The 24,594-nt window shown below is 44.9% G+C and overlaps 1 protein-coding gene across 1 annotated transcript in view; it reads right to left on the bottom strand.

The window, feature by feature from the left end:
* The window catches only part of LOC118218891, a 217,111-nt gene that overhangs the window by 109,249 nt on the left and 83,268 nt on the right, over positions 1-24,594 (bottom strand). Inside the window, exons 8-12 of the mRNA XM_035401618.1 lie at positions 5,274-5,624; positions 3,346-3,597; positions 2,007-2,354; positions 1,459-1,580; positions 845-1,064 (exon numbers count right to left, since the gene is read on the bottom strand). Of these exons, the coding sequence (XP_035257509.1) occupies positions 845-1,064; positions 1,459-1,580; positions 2,007-2,354; positions 3,346-3,597; positions 5,274-5,624 (1,293 nt within the window). The remainder of the gene's footprint in view (positions 1-844; positions 1,065-1,458; positions 1,581-2,006; positions 2,355-3,345; positions 3,598-5,273; positions 5,625-24,594) is intronic.

The raw sequence follows: 24,594 nt of genomic DNA, 5'->3' as shown, positions 1-24,594 counted from the left end.
TGGACACCAGACTCACTGTCATGAGGTGAGAGAAGACCTCGTCTCCCACAGTTTTTACTGAGCCTGGGATACCCTGCATTCCCCTCAATGTGGCAATGACTCCCTCCTCAGGAGAAACCAGTTGAGCCTCCTCAGCATGACTGGATTGTTATATGGCAGCAGTGTTTAGGAGTTCCTCACCATTATATAGAAGAAGATGATATACTTTATTGAACCCCATGGGGTAATTTTTCCTCTGCATTTGACCCATCCTTAGTTACCTAGGATCAGTGGGCAGCTGCCCCTCTGTGCTGTGCCTGGGGACCAACTCCAGTTCTGAGGCCTTGGTCAAGGGCACCTGCAGGAGCGCACCTAACATGCATGTCTTTGAGTGTGGGAGGAAACCGGAGTACCCGGAGTAAACCCACGCGAACACGGGGAGAACATGCAAACTCCGCACAGAAAGACCCCAACCCGAGATTCAAACCCACGACCTTCCTGCTGTGAGGCGACACCGCTAACCACTTGCTGTGAGGCGACAGTGCTAACCACTATGCCACCGTGCCCGCCCTACAACAATGTTGCATCGCATGAGCTGTCTGTCTATCTGTCCATCTGTCTCTCATTTACATTTCAGGCATTTCACAGACACTCTACAACCTTGAACCAACAGCCTTGGAGCAAAATGTTATACTGCACTGCCACCAGCACTTACACACACACATGCACAAACACACACACACACGCACACCAACACACACACACACACAATCTCAAGGGTTTTATTTCACTGGGAACAGAACAGCCAATATTCCTCTGTCAGCTACCCATCACACACAAATCCCCCAGCATGTCTCGCACCTACCGTCCCAGTAGATGCTGTCGTCTGTGACGGTGATGTGGGCGTGGCCGAGAGAGATAATATGCTGCAGCTGCTCCTCAGGGCGGAGGATCACTACCCCATCCTGGCTGGAAACATCAAAGCTTTCAAAAGTGATCTTGGTTTTTGTTTTCCTCTCGCTGTCTTCAAACGAGATCAGCTGCACCTCCGCTTTTGGCCAGAACTTACTCAGTAAGTTCTGCAGCTGGTAAAAAGGAAATGGAAACCAAAAAGAAAATTGTAAAGCTGGTCCATCGTGCACAGTTGGCACAGGCTGACTGCAGGTGCCCAGGTGACTAACAGAGGCCTGTCCCAAGTGAAGAAGTGAGAGGAGGATAGTCTCGCTCGTACAAACCACAGCAGGGGTGCACAAGGGCCCGTCCATTTCAGGATTTTAGGCAAACTTTAGCCTGATCAAATCTTAATCTGAGATTTGTAAAAACACCAGCAGTGATTATCAAAAGTGATTGTTTTCAATTTTGTTGAAGGTGATAATAGTTCAACTAAAATAATGCTGTGAAAACATGTACTACAAAACGCTATAAACAGAACGGTGTGATAAGCGGCAATGACTGCTAGGACCCGGGAACAGGACCCACCTTGCTTTTAATAATGCCCTCCAGCAGGACTCGAGCTTCTGCCCTCGGATCCTCCAGCGATGGCGGCATTGTCCATGGCACAACAAGGAACATTTCATGGCTGGGGAGATGAACCTGCAGTCCTACAGTTGGGGGGTTAGGGGCACAAACACTGATGTAAAAATGTGTCTGAATGAAAGCTTTCTGCAACCAGCCCATGTTACCAGCCTTCAGGACACAGACCTACCGTGGGCCTGACCAGAGTCCGTGGTTATGAATAAATGTCAAATCTTTGCACCTGTGTATGCAACCACATGCGCAAGCCTTTAATAAGATAATTCAGGCCAACATCAAAACAAAGAGGCGTTCTGTCATTACCAGCCTGCTTTAACACTGACCAAGTCATAACCAGCCTGCTTTAACACTGACCGAGTCAGAACCAGCCTGCTTTAACACTGACTGAGGCGGTTTGTCAGTACCAGCCTGCATTAACACTGACCGAGTCAGAACCAGCCTGCTTTAACACTGACTGAGGAGGTCTGTCAGTACCAGCCTGCTTTAACACTGACCGAGGTGATCTGTTGTTTGGTCTGCAGAGTCAACAACTCTGGGTAGCAGGATGTCTCCAGGGGCATCGTTGGGGGCACTGCCAGGGACTTCCTCTGGGATGAAGTAGAGCACAGCTGGAGCTCCACGCTCGCCACCCTCGCACTCTGGCACCACCTCCAGGTCATACGGGGAGCCAGGCCTCAGGCCCGGCAGAGGCACGGGGGGGCCTGCCAGCCTCCCCTTCCGGACGCTCGGGCCGCCCCTCTCAGAGAGGCGGTACAAGAAGGCCACGCCCACCCCAGACCTGCCGCTCCACAGGGCTATCGAGTCCTTCTGTCTAAATCGGAGATCCAACACTTCACCAGGGCCTGTGGGCAGAGCAAACCAGCAAACATTCATCAGGGCCTCCCCAACACTTCACCAGAGCTCCTTCCTAAATGACTTTGGGCTTATCCTGGCCTAACGCAAGCTTGGAGTTGGTTGCTAAAGGGCGCAGAACGGTGTGGGGTGGAATTTGACGGTGCCTCACCGAAGACAAAGGGCATGTGGAAAGACCAAAATATTTTTCCAACCTGCAGTTTACCAACAACAAAATTTGGAGAAATGGAGAAAAAATGCACGTTCAACAAAATGTTCAGTTTTCATCTAGAACAGTTCATGAGCAATAAACATTTTACATTATTTATTTAAACATACATTGCGCCAAATTCCAAAAATATTTGAGACAAGCATTAATGAGTTTGAAATAGACAATTCTTCTGTTCTTCTGTGAGACTGACAATTTGACATCTCTCTCCAATAAGAGTCGACAAGTGTTTGATCAATAGATAATTAAGCCCACCACAGAAGTGCATTCACCCACAAGTGTAGGTTTTCCACCCATTCAACCTACTGATGTGGTGTGGCTGTCTGTCACACCACTATCTGTCATTTGCACCTCTGAACTGGTAAAGCAGAGGAAGTCAGCTGGACCATAATTATCACCTGTAAAATCACTGGATTCAGATGCCCATCAGATCTCTATTATCACCTGTCAAATCACTGGATTGAGATGATCATCCTTTTCATAAAGTTGACTGTTTGTAGCCCATTTTTTAACAGACCTCTCCCCAAAACAGCAAGGCCTCTCCCCCACACAGCCCGGTCCCTCCCCAAAACAGCAAGGCCTCTCCCCCAATCAATCAGTCCCCTCCTCCACACAGCCAAGCCCCTCCCCCACACAGCCAGGCCCCTCCCCCACACAGCCAGGCCCCTCTGCAAAACAGCCAGGCCCCTCCCCAACACAGCCAGACCCCTCCCCCACACAGCCAGGCCCCTCCCCAATACAGACAGCCCCGCCCCCCAACGCTATTGGCCCACCTGTTTTTGTCTGGATGGTGCTAACGCTCATGACCGTGCTGTCCCCACACAGGGCCTCCACCCTGCAGCTGTACTGGTGGCAGGGAAGCAGGCCTGTCACCGTGTGCCAGGTGAGGAGCGTGGAGCTCTGGAGCTCCCCCTGGTGGTACACCTTAAAGCTGGAGATGGAGGAGATGTTCTGCACGGACCAGCTCACCGTATAGTTGCGGGAGCCAAAGGAGGACTGGTGTAGGTTTATGATTTCAGAGTTTGCTAGGGGACAAAAAATAAACAAAACTCTTTCATCAGGCAAAGCTTTCAAACAGTAGTATCCAAGACAATATTAGCATTCCCCTGTTAGATGTGTTGGAAGTGATGAAGTCGATTCACTGTTCAAAATTAGAGGAGAGATTGGCACACAAACTCTTAATCCAGCACATCCCATCATGTGCCAGGTCATGCGCCAGGGACACACTTAACAAAATCACATGATTTCCTTTGGCAGGAGCTTGGTAATCCTGCACTGACAGCAACATCTAGTGAAAAATCCAAGAAACCTACAAGTACATTAAGTAAGTTGACAGGAAAACCATACAGGTTTTTTCCACTAGCCTCTACCCTGGGGCTAGATAAAAGTATGCATCAATGTAGGACTGCACCATACATCTAACTGCAGTTTTTAAAGCGTATTAAGACTAACTGCGGGATTGTAGTGTATAGGCGTCTTTTTCTTTAATCTGTTCGCTCCGGCATTATTTACTCAGTAAGTGCTGAATGTGCTGTGGTATCTGCAGCTTCCCATGCCGGGTTACCCAGTCTCTGGACCGGACATTTAAGCATTCTATAGGTAGATATATAATGTATATATTCTATAGGCATATGTGACAGCCTTGCCGTGTGGAGATATTGCTAAGCAAGGAAGCAAGCCTGTCTGTGAGTAAGTCAAACCTATGCTGATTTGGAATCAGGAGATGAATCATCAAAATGTGTGTATTTAAAATATGTTGCAAACCACCACTTCAATCCCGCACAGTTCAGTTAAGCTGTGCCATTGTTGTGAATGATGGACTTGTGTGTTATCTTTCTTTCTTTTCCACGGGAGCAACATAGAGAGATTTTACTTTAGTTCACTTACACTACAAGCCAAACGGTATTAGGCTACCTGTGGTTTAAAAAAAAAACGCATCGATAAGATTTCAGTCAATTTAACAATTTTACTCCTCTGCCTCCAGAAAGATTAGACAGACCTCCAATAATTTCTTTAACTGTAATTAAAGCCAAAGGAGGTTATTTTGAGAAAAGTTGTTTTCAAAGTTGTTTTAAGTAAAACTTGTGTTATCGTAGGTAGAAATTGAAAAATGTCTGTACTTTGGTTCGTTATTCAATAAATGTCAATAAATTAACTGAATTCCTCCCTACCTAAAGTGTCTTCTAAAAATTATTATTTTTTAAACCCACAGATGGCCTAATACTTTTGGCCTGAACTGTATTGTACACCACACAACCAATACATGGCCAAAAGTATGTGGACACCTGACATTCAACATCTTATCCAAAATAATTGATGTTAATATGGAGTTGGCCCACCCTTTGTTGCTATAACAACTTCCACTCTTCTGGGAAGGCCCTATTCAAGATACCAGAGCACTGCTGCAGGGATTTGCACTGATTGGGCCATTAGGTCTGGCTCACAGTTGGCTTTCCAATCCCAAAGGTGTTGGATGGACTTGCAGTCAGGTTTCTGTGCAGGCCAGTCAAGTTCATCCACACCATTCTCAAACCGTTGGGAAAGCATAGAATCATCCAGAATGTGATTGTATGCTGTAGCATTAAGATTTGCCATCACTGGGCCTAGCCCAAACCATGAAGAACAGTCCCAGAACAAGGGGTGTCCAGATACTTTTGGTCATATGGTGTGGGTGCCAGACACAGGCGCTCTGTAGCTATACCAGAGTTTCCATCGCTGAGGACCATCCTGCTGAGGCGGGACTGGCCCACAGACTGGCCCACAGACTGGCCCGTAGACTGGCCCACAGACTGGCCCGTAGACTGGCACACCACCTGAAGCCCCAGCTGCACCCTGCTACAGGGAGGCAAGCTGCCCACGGTGAACACCGGGCTGCCCAGCGTGTGTCTGAAGCTCCTCTCCTCCAGGACGTGGCCAGAGCCGTCCACGTGGAAGACCGTGAGCAGGAAGGCGGTGAGGCCCGAGGCGGGGTCGCTCGGGGGGCAGTCCCATCCCACGGTCACGCTGTTGCTGTCCCAAGCGGTCACCCTGAAGTTCCTGGGCACGTCAGGATCTGGGCATTCACACAGGGAACTTAACACGGCACTCTGAGCACGCACCAGCACAGCCAAGCTTTACAATGTGATCATTCACACAAACAGGCTAACCCATGAGCCTATGCATGTTCGGCTACAGTAATTGCACAATGCTAATGAACCTGCTGGTGCTCATATGGCAATAGGGCAGTTCACAGAAGTGTGCTACTTATCAGACCTCCAAAAGAAGGGAGTCAGCAAATTAGATAGATACAGTGCTCAATAGAAAAATATCCTACTGGATCAGCATTATGTGAACCTTAGGTTCTCCATAATATAATGTGATCAAGTTTTGTATCGTTACAGTAGAAACCTGATAACATGGGAAACAAGTTGGTGTCTTTGGTGGTGGGGTGCTGACTGAAGATCTTGATACAAATGGGTCAGTGGCCAGCCAGATACCAAGGTTAACCCGGTGTGATAAGCTTACAGAGATAGCACAAGCAGGATCATTGATCTGTACTGTTTGGTCCTGATTGTGTCTTTATTTCATGACTTGGTGTTTTGCTTTGATCTTTTTGTATATATGGGGAAAGGTGCAATGGTTCAGGGAGACTCGTCAAAACTCGTCTCCTGCGCATATGCAAATGTGTATAGCCATTTCACCACTCACATTTTGCACCATTGTATATCGTTAATATTACTGGACACACTGAACAATAAACTGCATTCATTTTAACCTGCCATTCTTCGTTGACTCTTACCACTGTACACCTAGCAGTTTAAGGTCCTAACATACACATAGAACTGAGGATATCAGCACCTCGTAGTTACTGGCCTATACACTAGTGTTGTAACAGTTCATACTCAATTGTATTTATGCAGGCTACACAAGCCAGAGACATGTCTGCCTCTACCAAGTTTTAGACAGCGATCAGTATAGAGACACACTACTGGTGGAAAGCAGTTTCCTCTGGCCATGCATTACTGTTAGCACCAGAGGAAAGGTGAAAACACTATTTTGGAGTCAGATAATCAAGATAACATGAAATTAATCCCATTCCAGCAAGACTACATACGTTCCTTCACCACACAGATACTTCCACTGTTTGGTTTGCGGACGGGTTTCTTACAGTTGGTGACCTCCACATGCCGTATGGAGTATCTGAGGGGTTTCTTACATGAATCTACTCACATATACCTGCTGGTGCACATATATACCTGCTGGTGCTCACACAAACCTACTGGTGCTCATATGAATCTGCTGGTTCACATTTGAAAGTAAAGGCTCTCTTACGAATCGACTGGTGCTCATATGAATCTACTGGTGCTCATATGAATCGAATGGTGCTCAAATGAATCTAAAGGTTCTCTTACAAATCTACTGGTGTTCATATGAATCTAATAGTGCTCATACGAATCTACTGGTGTTCATATGAATCTACTGGTGCTCATATGAATCTAAAGGTTCTCTTACAAATCTACTGGTGCTCATATGAATCTAAAGGTTCTCTTACAAATCTACTGGTGTTCATATGAATCTAATGGTGCTCATATGAATCGTAAGGCTCTCTTACGAATCAACTGGTGCTCATATGAATCTACTGGTGCTCATATGAATCTACTGGTGCTCAAATGAATCTACTGGTGCTCATATGAATCTAATAGTGCTCTTATGAATCTAATGGTGCTCATACGAATCTAAAGGTTCTCTTACAAATCTACTGGTGCTCATATGAATCTACTGGTGCTCATATGAATCTACTGGTGCTCATATGAATCTACTGGTGCTCATATGAACCTAAAGGTTCTCTTACAAATCTACTGGTGCTCATATGAATCTACTTGTGCTCATATGAATCTAAAGGTTCTCTTACAAATCTACTGGTGCTCATATGAATCTACTTGTGCTCATATGAATCTAAAGGTTCTCTTACAAATCTACTGGTGCTCATATGAATCTACTTGTGCTCATATGAATCTAAAGGTTCTCTTACAAATCTACTGGTGCTCATATGAATCTACTTGTGCTCATATGAACCTGAAGGTTCTCTTACAAATCTACTGGTGCCCATATGAATCTACTTGTGCTCATATGAATCTAAAGGTTCTCTTACAAATCAACTGGTGCTCATAAGAATCTAAAGGTTGTCTTACAAATCTACTGGTGCTCATATGAATCTAATGGTGCTCATATGAATCTAAAGGTTCTCTTACAAATCAACTGGTGCTCATATGAATCTAAAGGTTCTCTTACAAATCTACTGGTGCTCATATGAATCTAATGGTGCTCATATGAATCTAAAGGTTCTCATACGAATCTACTGTGTAAATGTACAGTACTCGGAAGTGGCTATGGATAACAGTGCTGCCCATAATGCACATAATGTAGAAAGCACAAGATACTAATAACAATGGCTATTTAGCAGGGAGAATTAAGTGAACAAAATGTCATGTGGTGGATAGAAGCATGAAAATTGGTACGAAAAATACATTTTAAAGACAAGCTGAAAATAGGAACATGCTTGTTACCCATAACATTTTTGTGTGTATGAGTGAAATGTACATATACAAATGGTTATTCAACAAACTTTGTGGTCAGACTGTGAAACTTAATAGTCAGGGTTTTGAACAGAGTCTAACATCATACACATTAGTGTCACTTAGGATGTAGGGGAGAGTCGGTATAAACGCAAGGCATAAATATAATACGGTAAATATATTTTTGTTCACTGCTGCTACAGTCGTCATTTGAGGATTGTATACGCGCAATTCAATCCTATACCGAATGATTCATGGAAAAGAAACAGCATTTATCACATGCATTTATTATAAGCACACACCAGATTAGTCTGTATACGCACTCTTACCGTGAGCGCGGTGAGGCACAGGACTGTGAGGGGTGGGGGGGCAGGCGCACTCTTACCGGTGAGCGCGGTGAGGCACAGGACTGTGGGAGAGGGGGGGTGGGGGAAGACGCACTCTTACCGGTGAGCGCGGTGAGGCACAGGACCGTGGGGGGCGGGCGCCATCTCCACACACGCCACGTAGCTCCGGCAGCCGTCCAGGCCAGCGAATCAATAGTGCCCCCTGCGCGTGGTCTCGTTGCACAGGACCGCCAGGCCGTCCAGGTCCGGCCGGTACAGCGCCACTCTGTGCAGGGGGTCGGGGGGGACATGGGGGCTCCCTCGCCAGGAGACCAATAGCGTGGAGGCACCCCGAGACTCCGCCCTCAGTGGAAAGCGGTGGGTGTGGCCTGGGGAGAGCAGGGTGTGCTTGAGAAACTGGCATTGTAACCCAGGAGGTCATTTATGCCAAGCTGCACTGCTGATGGAGCCTTCAAAGACACCAGTTTCCATAGACAAGCTACTGTTAATGAAGAACAGTAAGCCAACATCTAATCTATTAAGCCATAAAAAGATAATGTTAGTAAAAAGCTAGAATTCTGGAAACCTGAAATGAGGCAATGTTCATTTTTCAGGCGTCATACACTGCTAACAAATTATTCATCAAATATACAAAAGCATTCTGATATATTTAATATGTAGAGTGATACAGGGACATTCTGTTGCGTTGCACATAAAGTCACGGATTAAAGCCAAATTTACAGTTACTTCAACTTTACACAGAAAAACTGCCCACACCAACAACTAATAATTATCAATATACCTATAGTAGTAGGTTTCATTAGGTCATATTGAATTATGACCTAATGGAACCTATCACTCCATCTATTACACATCTAAACAGCAACCTGAATCTAAGCTTTTAAGTTAAATGTTGAATTAACGTCAAATTCATTAGTATTTATCATAGCAATATTGGTTTTCTGATACAGTATAACACCTGTTAAACTGCATTCAAACAAAGATATACACATTCCGATAACTGTTAAACTTGTAAATAAATAAAAAGAAACTTTCTTAATTTGTATAGTGATCATTTCAATTATCCATATGGAAACAATTTAATTATCAGTATGTATGTAGTTATCCAATTAAACTGCTTTATACACTGATGTGGACCATTTAACAAACTGATTCTAAGCTTTGAAGTTATGTGCAAAAAGCCCCATGTATTTGGCACAGAAATTAATTTAATACCCTGAAATTATATTCTTAGTAAAAATAGAAATATTCTGGTAAATTACATATTCAAAGGAAAAAAGTTCTGGGGCCTGATGCATAGAGTTTGCGTGGATTTAATTATATTGTACAACCATTTGCGCAAATTGTGCATACACATTTTGTACAATTTGCTTAGAAATTAATAAAGGTTTTTTTTAATTTTTTTTTTTATCACACATGCAGATTATATTTATAAATCACAAATATCCCTAAACTTGTACGCTCGTGAAGGAGCTTTATGACTCTACCAAGTGAACACCCTCAATTTCCTTATATGGGGGCATCATTTCACCATTTAAATCTCTTGGAAATAGCAGTAAAACTGCTAAAATGTAATTGTAGTAAAACATAGAGGAACATACTAGCAGAAAAGTGAATTAAAAAAAGAATTTTCAGAATGTTAGATTTAAATGCTGTTGCACTGCAAACAATTTGGAATGTGTTAAAATTCAGATCTTTGAAAACCTTATCTGGTCAAGTTCAAGAGTAAAGCGGGAGGCATACCAAGTGCAATGATAAAGTCCTCCTTTTGGTAGAGATAATGCGTGTCGTTTTCACAGGGAAACACTTCATTTGGCTGGAATGCCTTGAGAGCTTCCTGTTGTGAAAGAGAAATTGAAGATTCCCAATTAGCCGTTCTAATGGAGAATTTAGGGGTCCGATTAACCACATTATCAACTCGCTTCTGTTAGACTGCAAAAGGGAAAACAGGCACTTGAGAAAAGTGACGACAGCACTAAACTTTTCAGTTTTACTTTTCAATAGTTTCCATGTTCATTCAAACATCTTGAGATGAGAAATTTGAAATGGCTCCAATTCAAAAGCACAAACCATGAGAGGGTCCACAGTGCTAAACATTCTGGTTTCCCCTGTGTCAAAATAAAGCCCCACATTCACCAGCTGAGATCTGGTGACTGCAAAGGCCATACCATAGGATTCACATCATTTTCATGGCCGCGATAAGAAGATCACATGACCATACACAAGGTATTAATATTGGAGGTGAAAGTGATGTTATTTCTCTGTACGCAGATGACACTTACTTTACTTACAAGACCCCTTACATTCAATTCCAACACCTGTTACAATAGTTGGCCAGTTTGGCGATCTATCTGGTTACAAAATCAACTGGTCCAAGATCGAGATCACGCCAATTTCCAAATTTAATTCTGATTCTTTAAAAGGCAAGTTCAATTTTAAATGGTCTCCAGACTATATTAAGTACTTGGGCATATACATTCCCAGTAATATAGAAGACGCTTATCAACTTAACTATCCCCCAATAATTGATAAAGTTACAAGCGATCTGAAAAGAATGAACTAACTTCCTATCTCTTTTATGGGTAGAACTAACATTATTAAAATGTCTGTTTTACTCAAATTCCTTTATTTGTTTAAAAACTTATTACAGCTCCCATATAATGCTGGTGGTCTAAACTTGCCAAACCTCAAACTCTACTTTCTCTCAGCTCAACTTACCCAGGTCAAGCAATGGTTTTCCAGCTCATTAAGTGCATGGGCAAGAGTGGAGTCCCGTGGCATTCTTCCATAAGAGTTGAAATACCTGCCCTATATTGGTTTACAGGAGGTTAAAAAAATTACCAAGAACCCTACTATCGTTAATAGTTTACAAATATGGAAGAGCTCCCATAAACTTATGGGTTACAGTGAACGCCTCTCCCCCTATACTCCCATATGGAGAAACCCCAATTTCTCACCCTGTTTTAATGATGACACATTCAAGCCGTGGTACGACAAGGAGATAAGGGAAATAAATAGACCATTATCAAAAAGATTCGTTATCTCTTTTAATCAGTTGCAATTAATACAATCTACCTTCCACTCACTTATTCAGGTTTTTCCAAATTCGTCATATGACACAGACAAGTCAAGGCACTCTTAAGGAACCCAAACCATCCAAAATACAATGTCTCATCAATAAGGATGTTAAAATTTCTAGATGTATTTCTAAAGTATATAAATCCCTGTTAGAATGCTTGTTTACAAGCACAGATGTTATGAGATGTAAATGGGAAAAGGATTTAGAGATGGATATAAGAAAAAAGACTGGTCTTTTTTTTTCCTTCATAAAATGAGTACTGCAATGTCCTTTCTTTGCTGGCGTTGCAAAAAACAAAAAGGCAACTTTTATCATATGTTTGGGTCCTGTAATCTGGTGTCAACATTTTGGAATTCTGTAATTGACATTATAGCACTATGTTTAGACATTTAGATCCCAAAATCGCCTCGCTTGTGTCTTCTTGGCACAAGCAACATGGACCCTTGGAATAAGCTTCACAAAAAACATTGACCTTGCTTTGATCGCTGCAAGGAAGTGCATTACAGTCCATTGGAAATCTGATTACCCTCCTACAGTATCGCATTGGTTAAATGAAATCTCCAGCTACATTCCATTAGACAAAATTGGCTACAACATAAAATGTAAGAGTCAGGACTTTTTGAAAATATGGGAACCGCATATAGATTTTATGGCAAGAAGGGCAGTTTTAGGGACTAATGGTTGATATGCTGGGTCACAATGTTTTTCTTGTTTTTGGCGGTGTGGCGGTATATGGTGGTGTTTGGTTTTCTAGTGCAAATTGTAATGTGATATGGCATAATTTTGCTACTGTCAAACTGTAAATCAAAACCGTTTAACTCTTTGAAAAATTGTATTTATTTTTATACCCTTTTGTCATGGTTCACAGTTAAAGTATTAAGTTGCTGAAGACAATGTTGTGAAGGCAATGCCCTGGTCAACTTTTTGGGCGACATGATGGGGTGTTGTGCCTGCTGGCGAGAGATTGAGAGAGAGGGAAGGAAAAGTATAAAGTGCAATCTGTCTGGGCGAGGGATCGCTAGGCGGTCAGCGCAGGCGTGTTGGGACGTCCGCTTGCTCAGCGTTGCCAAAAAGTGTTGCCTGAAGGGTTGTCCAGTGTATCACTACCTTTAATATACTTTTACTTGTGTACCTAGCTTACTTTGAGCTAGGGGTGCACCATGGGGTGGGGGGTGGCCAGTGGGTGTTAGGAAAACAAAGGAAACTGCACAATTGTATCGTGAATTTGTATCTATTGACCTTTGCAAGCTCAATAAAAAAATATATAAATCTAAATCACATGTGGAGAATATGGTGAAGGATGACTTCTGACCGTATCACAATGAGGGGTTTATGCACAGAAACCCTACTACAATATCCCTCTCTATGTAGTTGTCGACGGACTGTTCTTGCTGACACAGTCTCATCACATCCTGCATTGACATTCTCAGTCACCTGAGGAAGAGCTGCTCTTCTGTTTTTCCTCACATACTGCACTGATGCATGAGCATCACAGCCATGGAATGGCCACTTTCGACCACAATTTCTGACCCTATTTACTGTGGTCTTTCCCACAGATCTAAATGCAGACGTCACTTTAGTCACTTTCTCTATTGAAACACTAACCAGTTGGACAGTCATTGTGACTGAAGCTCATGCCATCCATGGCCCAATAATGAACCCTCTTTCAAAGTCACTTAGATCCTTTCCTCTTGCCATCATGACCCAAAATCAGGGTCAACTGGGCCTACTCAGATTGTTTATACATGCCACAGAGCATGATAGGATGTTAATTGCTTAATTGTATCATGCAGTACACCTGTATGGAAACATCTGCATGTGTTAAATTTCTCCACTCACTCACTCCATTCAGGTGTTTCAGTTTAATTTCTCACCCGTCTGAACGTTGATTGATATATTGAGACATATTGGTCTTTAGAGCACATTACGGAGCAATTTAGGTTGGAACAGAAACCAGCATACAGAGGGTCCTGAGGGCCAAGTTTGAGCAGCACTGCTCTACAGCATATTTATTCATAGCAAAATGCTTTTAAAAATCAGCATACATTTTTCAGCACAATTTGACTGTCACGATAACAGCAGCAGCTTTTTGAATGCATATTTACATACGTTGCATCACTAGAATTTAGCAGATGCTCTTATCCAGAGCAACTTACACAACTTGAACTATTTATACATAGTATCCATTTTTTCAGATGAATATATACTGAAGCAATTCACATCAAGCACCTTGCTCAAGAGTATAACAGCAGCACCCTACCTGGGAATTGAACCAGTAACCTTTGGGTTACAAGTCCAGTTCCCATCTTTATAGAAGTAGTTGTTCAAATTAAGTGGCCTGCAGCATAATTTAAGAGCCATCAATCTGTCACAAGACCGAGGCAATGGACCATATTTTGGAAAACATATGTCTAGCAGTTTCTATTATTGACCATGACAACAGTCATCAGCTAGATTGAAACATCAGTAACACTCACCCCACTTCCGCTGGGGGGGAGATACGCAGTTCTGTGCGCACTGCTCACATTGATGGAATCTGATGAGAAAAGCATCTACAGCATTGGATCCATCTACATCCCCCCCGTCAGCAACAATGTTGGAGACATTGTCGGACCCGGAGGAAGTTTGTAAGCAGGAATTGGAGGACTGCAGTGTCAATCATACATTTGTAAACGATTAATTAGCTTCCCGTTTCTGTAATTATATGTTTAACAAAAAATGATGTTCTTGAAACGGAAAGAGATTGGCCAAAAAGTACACGGATCCTACATGGACCTAAAAAGCATCGCCAAAACAGCGATACACTTATAAATCCAATTTACAATTATGGATTTCCGTTTTCTTCTCCAATTCAGCTTCAAAGTCAAAGTCACAAACGTGTGAACAACTGAATTTCACACTTACCGGAAACAACTGAAAAGTTCCACACATGGGAGATTCCGTCATATTCCGCGCGTAATGTATGCACATCCAGTGTTGTTACCATCAACGACACCATTTGGCCTTTACTTCCTATGGGTGTAAGTTCATTGCCGTCCAGCCAGATCTTGGTATCTGGTCTGGTAAGGATTGAGAACAATGTCACCGTACAAACAACGAGGTGCATAGGTTTCAAGTAAATGTGCTTTGAGAAGTTATGAACCGAAGGTTCTGATATTCTGAACTTAATACCTCTTCACGGAGGCGCTGACGTTTAGAACCCAACAGACAGAGAAGACAGGACTGCTGCAGCTTCCTGAAAATGGCAAAGTTGGACGCATTTGTGTGACTATACATTCAGGCCTATAGGCCTAACTGAATGGACAAACCCATTAGTGAATTTTAAAAACAAAAGGTAAACGTTACCTATAGGCTACACATGCATAAGGCCATTCAAACCATAGCAATTTAAAGCCAAAACGACATTTCCCTTACGCGTTACCAACACCAGTGTTTGCGCCAGCTGATTCACTCCACTACAGCTGTAAATTAAAATATAATTCTAATTGTACCTCCACTGTGATCCACTGAAACTGGTTCATGTAAACGAGTCATGCAAAAAGAAACAAACAAACGTGTACTCACCCAAAGAAGAAGAAAGCTGCAGTGATATCAGTAATGAGAGAATAAACGCGGAGGCAAACCTGCAAATGTACAGATGTAGATTGCATTAGTGGAGCGCCTATTACGAGGACGTATTTATTTAATATACAAACCCACAGAAAATTAGCATATGTACATTTTCAGAGAATAGTTGAACTACTGTCCCTCTGTGAGAAAGCGATATGAGCGAAACGGAACAAAACATTCAGCTGTCGAGATCATTTCGCAACACATTAGACCTACTAATACTGATATTGGGCGTATACTCTGCAAACCCTTTGATTCTAAAATCAGACCGAGCAAGTAGACAATTAGCTACACCTTTCAATTAAAATATTGACCACCCTTTTCACTCAGTTAAAAAAGTAAGATGAGTGAAACGAAAATTCGTCAGAATCAACATCTGTGTTAGGTAAAAAAAAAAGCATTAGAACAATCTAACAGGACATTTTCTCTAGTTTTTCACGCAGGCTCTGTTGGTTTTTGTGGACATTAAACGCGGCAATAAATTTAGGTTATAACCCTTATTGTTTGCAAGCATCCTATTGTGTTGAAGATAGGCTAACTGGTAGGGCAACACAGAATAAACGTGTCAGGTAAATATAAAAGCGAAATAATTACAAATTATATATTGAGTCCTTTCATATGCCGTAAATCTGGCGATGTGTTTAATTGAATCGTAGGGCATGTCGCCATGTAGAATTCTTACAGATCCTTCTAACCCAAATGCGATACTGCGTGGTCAAAAGCTGAATTTTGGTCTTATCTGACCGTAACACTCAGTAGGTACCAAATGCTGTTTGGCAACTCCAGGCTTATGTATTTATTGCCCTAATTAGAGGCTCATTTCTGGCCATCCTTCCCAAAAGCCTGTTGATATTGAGATCGCGGCTCATGTTAGATTTGAAGACTTTGGTCTGTAATCAATCCACATTCGTCCTTAGCTTCAACAAAAAGGGCACACTTCTTTCAGAAATTCTGTTTGGTGAGTTAATTTTAGTGATCATGGAATTTACCAACCTGAAAAAAGATGTAGATTTTGATGGATTAAAAATGATAAGGGTGTACATTTTTTATATATACTGCCTTCCAGAATTATTTTTACACTTGATAAAAGTGAACAAAGAAGGCTCTATAAATAAGCAAGCAATGAGCTCAATGAGCTATGTGTATAACATGTTTAAAAAGGGGGGTATTTTCTTCAAAATAATAATAATTTCTTCAAAATAATAATAATAATAATATATAATTGTTATTATTATTTTGAAGAAAATACCCCCCTTTTTAAACATGTTATACACATAGCTCATTGCTTGCTTATTTATAGAGCCTTCTTTGTTCACTTTTATCAAGTGTAAAAATAATTCTGGAAGGCAGTATATATAAAAAAATGTAGGTTGTGTGTTGAAGTTGCTCTGGACAAGTTTCTGCTAAATGCCTACATTCTATTCAATCCCTCACTGAGCCAGCATAACCAATCCCTCAGAAACGCACGTTTGCATGCATTCACGCACGCGTACACACAGATGCGCATGCGTGCGCGCACAAAAAATGCACAGAAATGCGCACAAACAAGTTTAATTGTCATTCCCACATACATAGTATACGGGAACGAAATGTCGTTCCTCACGGTCCAAGGTGCTAACACAAAATACAACACAGTCTCGAAACATAAAAACAAAATAAAAGCACAATAAAAGCAGTGATAAATATAAATAATGCAGTATAAGTGTAATTATAATAACTGTAAGAATATAGATAATATAAATACTGCCTAACCAGTGGCCTCAGTGGTAATTATACATAGTATAAACAGGAGGCACAGCGGTGATGATGGCCCGGAATAAAGGGTCGGTACAGGGTAGTCATGAAATGTCCATTACAGGGGCAGAGAGGTGTAGTCCAGGTGTGCATCTGCGCACACACACAGATGTGCCCACACACACACGCACGAACCCACACACACATACACTCTCTCTTGCACTTCCATGAAGATGTGGGATGTGGCAGAAAATTAACTGTCAGGGAGGAAAAATAATCAGTGACAACAATCGTAACTACAGAACCCTTTTAAAATAGTCCAGATATTACAACCATTTTTACCACACACCATTATTTAGAGCAATTTCACACTATATTTGGTATTTTTACATAGTATCAATTAATACAGCTGTCTACATATTGAAGCAATTCAGGTGAAGTATTCTGCTTACGGTATAACAGCTGTGTCCTACCTGGAAATCGAACCTGAAACCTTTAGAATGCAAGCACAGTTCCTCAACCAGCAAGTTACTCACACATGCAAGCACAGTTCCTCAACTACCATGTTCCTCAACCACCAAGTTACTCACACATACAAAGAACTGTCAGCAGGTCATTAGTGCAAATGGTGTAGGTCATATTTTTTAGACTGAAGTGTTTTTTAATGGGCTATTGTACACAACAGACCTACTGATTGTTTGTACATTGGCAGAGGATCTATAGGGCTAGATAACATTAATTTAGAAATGTGGGTAGCTACAGTAGTTAAAAAGTACTTATCAGTACAGGCGCAACAGTGAATGTGAACCATTCTGACTTAAAGAAAATCGATATACCTGGTGTGAGGAAGTCATTATCTTGCGCCAGTTTCTATACCGAATTGCAACACAGATTGTACTTAATTTCAGAGGCGTCCGTATCTGCACTAACATAATACACTCGGTCTGTCGTCTCGTTAACAAGGTAGCTAACATTAAACTCGTGAAAATGCAGAAAGCGGAACTGTCTAAAGTGGGTGTATTTTATTTGGATTTCAGAAATGAATGTTTCCCGCAAAGACATAACCGATGCAAAAGCAATAGCTTAAATGTTTGATTTTTAGTTAGCTAGCAAGCCAGTTTAATGAGTTAGAGGTTTGCTTGAGTCTGAGGGGGGATTTGAACCTGCGTCTGTCACTCGTCCATAATGTTCCATTGGTAAACGTTGCTACCCAGTGAGCTACGAGGAAAACAGATGTTGGAACTGCAAATTTTTGGTCTTTTAAACGTATGCACCTGTATGTATGTCCAACGAGGCAACCTATTCTGGGGCATTTGTGATGATGTAATCAGGCAGGAAGAAGAAAACGCAAAATCCACTAAGTCTGGGGCTTTATTTTGTGGACGTGTGAGGTCAGAAGGTACAGAAATGAATGTTTTTAAGGGCTGAGTCTGTGGTCATTGTGGTTATTTCTGTAAGGAAACCCTGAAAAGTGCCAAGCTCTCGGTGCTGTATATGTATGGGGCATGCCACCCCACCAACACGTAACTTTGCAGGATGGCATACCTGCCGCCCCAATTTCACATACTTAAGGTATGAATATACTATCACATGGGAGGACCTGGAACTTGTATAAATACATACAGCCATTCAAATTTGTGCATAATGAAAAACAGGATTGACAGAACATTTCTACTCTTCTGCCTCCTCTTCCTCCTCCTGGCTGTGTTCCGCCTGGCTGCGGATGTGGGTGTGAAGGATGAGGTCCACGGACAGCAGGCTTGACGCAGTGTGCAGGACGGAGAGGAGGAGCTGGTATTTACAGGCCAGGGACTCCAGCCCCCGAACCCTCCAGCTGGGGGGGGCGGCCCCAGAGGCCCTGAGGAAGTGTGACTGGGCATCCAGGAAGCGTGGGCCGGGGTACAGCCGCCTGGGCACGCTCAGTACGGCCCCCGCCACCAGCCGGCAGGCCGCGCGCAGGTCGGGGCAGCGCCGCTGGGAGGCCTGCTGCAGGAGGCAGTGGTGCAGTACGAACTCAAACGCGCCCCCTGCTGGTAGCACGCTGCCTGCCTCTATTAGGACACCTGAAGAGGCGGGGCCTGTTTCTCGGGTACGGGTCCCCAATGCTCCTTCTTTCCCTTCCCCAAAATGGACGCCGGGCCGCTCTCCTGATGCCTTGCCATTTCGTAGCCAGTCTGGAATTGGATGTTCAGGTTCTGCTTCGGGCTCTGTGCTGTCAGGATTTTGGATTTGGCCTGCACATAGTGGCCCCTCGCCCCTGTTTGGGTCCCTATTGAGGGCCTGTGGCCCCTCCCCCCTGTTTGGGTCGCTAATAAGGACCTGTGGCCCCTCACCCCTGTTTGGGTCGCTAATGAGGACCTGTGGCCCCTCACCCCTGTTTGGGTCCCCAATAATGGCCTGTGGCCCTCCAGCCTCTGTGCTGTCAGTGCTCAGGTGGGCATTGTCCCTCATGCTGGCGGGTGCTCTATCTAACCTTGTGCCATTGTGTAGGCCGGGTTGTTTGACCATGTAATGAGCTACGTTCTCACTGTCCTCCTCCCTGCCCTGCGGGTGATGTGATTGGACAGGACCCTGTGCGTGACGCGACAGGACAGGCTCGTACACGCGCTGAAGCATCCGGAACAGTCCGCAGAAGGCCGTGCTGCACTGCTCCGCCAGGCCGGGACTGGGCCCGCACAGAACCAGGCAGTGCGGTGCCAAGCCCCGCCCCTCTGGGAAGCCCACGTGGGCCAACCTGTCGGGACCCAGCACCACGGGCTTGCAGAATGTCACCGTGGCAACGTGCTCCTCTCCAATCAGGCTCCAGTCACCGGGGTCGGCAAAGAGCTCCGCCCCCGCCAGCCGACAGAACAGCGCCAGCTCGTCACTGTCCACGCACTCCACCACGGACAGGCCGGCCCGCCGAGCGAGGTCCAGCGCCAGCTCCGACTGCTTCGCTGCCGAGAGCAGCAGCCCCACCCTCAGCCTGCGCAGGCAGGCCACGCCCCGCTCTGCCCTCCCGCCCACCCCGCCGCAGCACCTCTGCGCCTGCGCCGCGCTCGCCAGGTTCAGAGAGACGCCAGGGGGCGCCAGAGGGGACTGGAGCGGCACGCTTGTGGCCAGCGCTCGGAGCGGCCCGTCGCCAGGGCAACGCACCGCAAAGTCTCTGTGGATCACCAGGCCCTGGAGGACCCGGGACCGGCTCACGGGCAGGCCTGGTACGGGCGTGTGGAGCGCGGCGAAGTGGCGGGCGATCAGGGTCACGCCGGTGCAGTCCTGCTCACACCGCCACCTGCGGTAGAACTCGCAGGCCGTCTGGCTCAGGACCCCCCAGTGGGAGCTCGCCGTCTTTCCCCGGAAGTAGGCGTCCGTGAGCGGGCGCAGGTGGGCGGGGTCCTGGAGAAGGGACAGGGCGCGAGGGGCGAGGCCCTGCCCGATCACGCCATCCAAAACGAGCGTCTGGAAGGAAAGCAGAATGTGAGCCACGCGGCGGGCCTGAATGCCGTGGAGATGGTCGCCGTGGATACCCCGCAGAAGCGCCCCCAGCAGGAGAAGGAAGGACTTGGCTCCATCACCCGTGATCTTACAGTGTGCTGATACACATCCCACCAGGACTCTGTCACAGGCACAACACAACACCATTATCAGCACACACATCTCTATCCATAGTCTTTTACTCACTATTACTCATACAGTATGATTTACACAGTTACTCATACACATTGGTAACCACACAGTATTATTTACACACTGTTACTCACACAGTATAATTGACACACTGTTACTCATATAGTATGAATTGCAATTACTCATACACATTGCTAATTGCGCAGTATTATTTACACACTGTTACTCACACAGTATGATTCACACAGTTACTCATACACATTGCTAATCACACAGTATGATTTACACACTGATACTCACAGTATTATTTACACACTGTTACTCACACAGTATGATTTACACAGTGATACTCATAGTATTATTTACACACTGTTACTCACACAGTATGATTTACACACTTTTACTCACACAGTATAACTTACACACTGTTACTCACACAGTATGATTTACACACTGTTACTCACACAGTATGATTTACACACTGTTACTCACACAGTATGATTCACACACTGTTACTCACACAGTATGCTTCACACACTGTTATACATGCAGTATTATTTACACACTGTTACTCAAACAGCTTTTTCCACTTGTATACTTTCGTTTCTCATTTATAGTGCAAACGTCACATCCCCAACATCGAACTGTCCATACTGCATACTACTGTGGGGAGAGGTGCAGCCTGAAGAGATGAGTCTTTAGTCTGCGCTTGAAGGTAATCAGATTCTCTGCTGTTCTGACCGCCACGGGAAGGTCATTCCACCAGCGAGGGGCCAGGACAGACAGCAGACGCGAACGGGAAGTACAGACACGAAGAGGGGGAGGTGCCAAGCGTCCAGAGGTGGCAGAACGGAGAGGTCTGGCAGGTGTGTATGGTCTGATGATCCTCTGGATGTATCCTGGTGCTGACCCCTTAGCTGCCTGGTATGCAAGCACCAAAGTCTTAAATTTGATGCGAGCCATAAGAGGCAGCCAGTGGAGGTCAGTGAGCAGGGGGGTGACATGGGAATGTCTGGGGAGGTTGTAGACCAGACGAGCTGCGGCATTCTGGATGAGCTGCAGGGGTCTGATGGCGGATTAATAATAATAATAATAATAATAATAATAATAAACAATAATAATAATGAATTATGGAATTAATTAAATACAAATATTAAACTCTAACCTTAAACTCTATTATTAAATATAATAATTTCCTATAATAATGTATTGATATCTATAATAATTATCTATAATAATTTATTATTAAATATAATAATATTATATATTATATTAATTATATCATATGTTTACATTATATATTAATATCAGCATGAGGGTTAACATGTGACTGTTTTGCCAGAGGCTGGGGGTGCACACGATTATTAGGTGCATCGTGTTCATCACAGCTGCCTTCTGGTAAATGGACTGCATTTCTATAGCGCTTTCATCCAAAGCGCTTTACAATTGACGCCTCTCATTCACCCATTCACACACACACTCACACACCAACGGTGAAAGGCTGCCGTGCAAAAGTACCAATCAGCTCGTTGGGAGCAATTAGGGGTTAGGTGTCTTGCTCAGGGACACTTCGACACGCCCAGGGCGGGGATCAAACTGGTAACCGTCCGACTGCCAGACAACCACTCTTAGCTCCTGAGCTATGTGGCCCCACACTGCACTGCCTTACGCCTGGTCTACACCGCTTACCTCGCCTGCGCGTGACGGCTACCTCGCCGAACTGCTGCGGCTCGCATGCATGTGTGTGTCCACACCGCCAGCGCTGCTGCTGCGGCGCTGCTACTGCCAGCCCTATCTGTCTACATTGAGTTTGCCTTTGATAATGGCCATCAATAATAGAATGTTTGATTTCATAAATTTAATTTATATTTAGTTTAGACAGAAAAAGGTTAAGAAGTGTGTGCTCAATTGTAAAAAAAAAAAAAAAAATTAGGGCCTAGTTTCAGATCTTTACAAAAAATGTTATATTAGACAGAGGGAACTGGAGTAAGCAGTCAACGATTTAGAAACTCCCAACTTCAGCCTTGAGTCTCACCCTCTGGAGTTCAGTCCCTTGTAGTAGCGTCACAAGACCACCGGATGGCGGAAAGCATCCACTTTGTGTTTCCAGTATTCCAGTACAGCCAACAGGTCTGATAGCAGAAGTAAATACTCTGATATTTTCGACTATTTCAAGCTCCTGCCACGGCACATAATGGTTTTATTAAATTCCATTTAGCATGAGGATGGGGGTGTAATTTCAAAGAAACACTGCACTGGTTGATGCACTGAAGATGCTCATTTTTATTGTACACACAGAGCATGTACACAGCGCATCAATACACACAGATGCACGCACATGCACAATATGCACACACACGCACACAAACACACACACAAACACATATACACCATGTTCACCCGATCATATAGATAGATGGTTTGATACTGTGGTTTGTGTCTTTGGAGGCCCTACTAGACTGAAGGCTCTTTTCTTTCTGGGGAGGCTACGCTCCTTCGGTGTGTGTAGCAGGATGCTGGCCATGTTCTACCAGATCATTGTGGCCGGTGTCCTGTTCTACACCTGTGTGTGCTGGGCTGGGAGCCTCTACTCCAGGAACACAAAGAGGCTCAAACTGATCCAGAAGGCCAGCTGCCACCCTCTGCTGTTGTTTTGGGTGCAGTGGGTGTTTGCCGACTCTCCCCCTCCCCTCTGAGCCAGCCCCCCTTCTCTGCTTCCTCGGCCAGCCCTCTAGCTGCCCTCCTCAGCCTTGCCCCTGCCATGCCCGTGTTCTCCAGAAGGTAGAGCACTGACTGGCGGGTGAACCCCCAGCGTCCCACCTCCACTGGATATACTGTCGCTCTCTAACCGACCTCCTTACACTCCTTACACTCTCACACTCCGCTGCCAGGTCGAAGTACTTCAGGCGTTTCCGCTCATAGGCTGCTTCTGCCCCCTCCTCCCATGGGAGGGTGAGCTCCATAAGGAGCACCACCTTCACCCGAGAGGACCACATCTCCATATAAGGAGCACCACCTTCGCCCGGAGTAGACCACTGTCTCCATATAAGGAGCACCACCTTCGCCCGAGTAGGACCACGTCTCCATATAAGGAGCACCACCTTCGCCCAAAGTGACCACGTCTCCATATAAGGAGCACCACCTTCGCCCGAGAGGACCACGTCTCCATATAAGGAGCACCACCTTCGCCCGAGTGGACCATGTCTCCATGTTAGGCCACAGGAACGCTGTGCTGATTTCATTTGGGAAATGGAGCTGTGGATTGAGATCTACACGCATGCTCCACCCTCTGCCTGGAACCAGGGCTCTACTCCCACCTTTGTGTCCAGCGGCCCCCTCCTCCTCTGCTTGCCTCACAAAGTGGGTTTGATGCTCTTTCACAGGAGAGGCGTCTCTGTTTGCCTCCTGTCTGCTGGTCTCTAGTAATTCCAGAAGCTTCCGCAGCAGCTGGTCATACCTCCATCTGTAGCACCCCTGTCCTGGAGCCGTCTTACAGCCTGACAGAACGTGCCGGAGGCCTGCTCTGTGTCCCTGTGCTGGAGGCCTGCTCTGTGTCCCTGTGTTGGAGGCCTGCTCTGTGTCCCTGTGCTGGAGCCGCCTCACAGTCTGACAGAACGTTGACTGCTTACTCCGGTTCCCTCTGTCTAATATAACATTTTTTGTAAATGCCTCGTTTGGGGGCAGCACAGAGCGGACGGTCTCATCCGCACCAAACCATTAGCGCAGGTTCTGAGGAGAAGGCAGGGTGTCATAATTGGCCCTGATGAGGAAGCTAAGCCTGGCTTGTGGTATCTTCCACCAGTCTGACCCACTGAGCGATCAGTCCTCCACACTTTCCCACGCTGTCCATCCTCCCAGACCACCTTAGCAAACTGCTAAAACCTGCTACCTCTCCTGCGCCATCCATGGTGGGATGACCCAGTCTTTTGTGCCTCTCTGTTTCCCTGCTGGGGGGTTGTGCCCCTCTGTTTCCCTGCTGGGGGGGTTGTACCCCTCTGTTTCCCTGCTGGGGGGTTGTGCCCCTCTGTTTCCCAGCTGGGGGGAAGCAGTCAGGTAGAAGCAAACTGCAAACATAGAATGCATATCAGGCCA

The sequence above is a fragment of the Anguilla anguilla genome, chromosome 19 (assembly GCF_013347855.1).
Source record: "Anguilla anguilla isolate fAngAng1 chromosome 19, fAngAng1.pri, whole genome shotgun sequence".
Classification (NCBI taxonomy): domain Eukaryota; kingdom Metazoa; phylum Chordata; class Actinopteri; order Anguilliformes; family Anguillidae; genus Anguilla; species Anguilla anguilla.
Note: the sequence above shows the minus strand (reverse complement) of the source record. Positions and strands in the feature narration are given on the sequence as shown.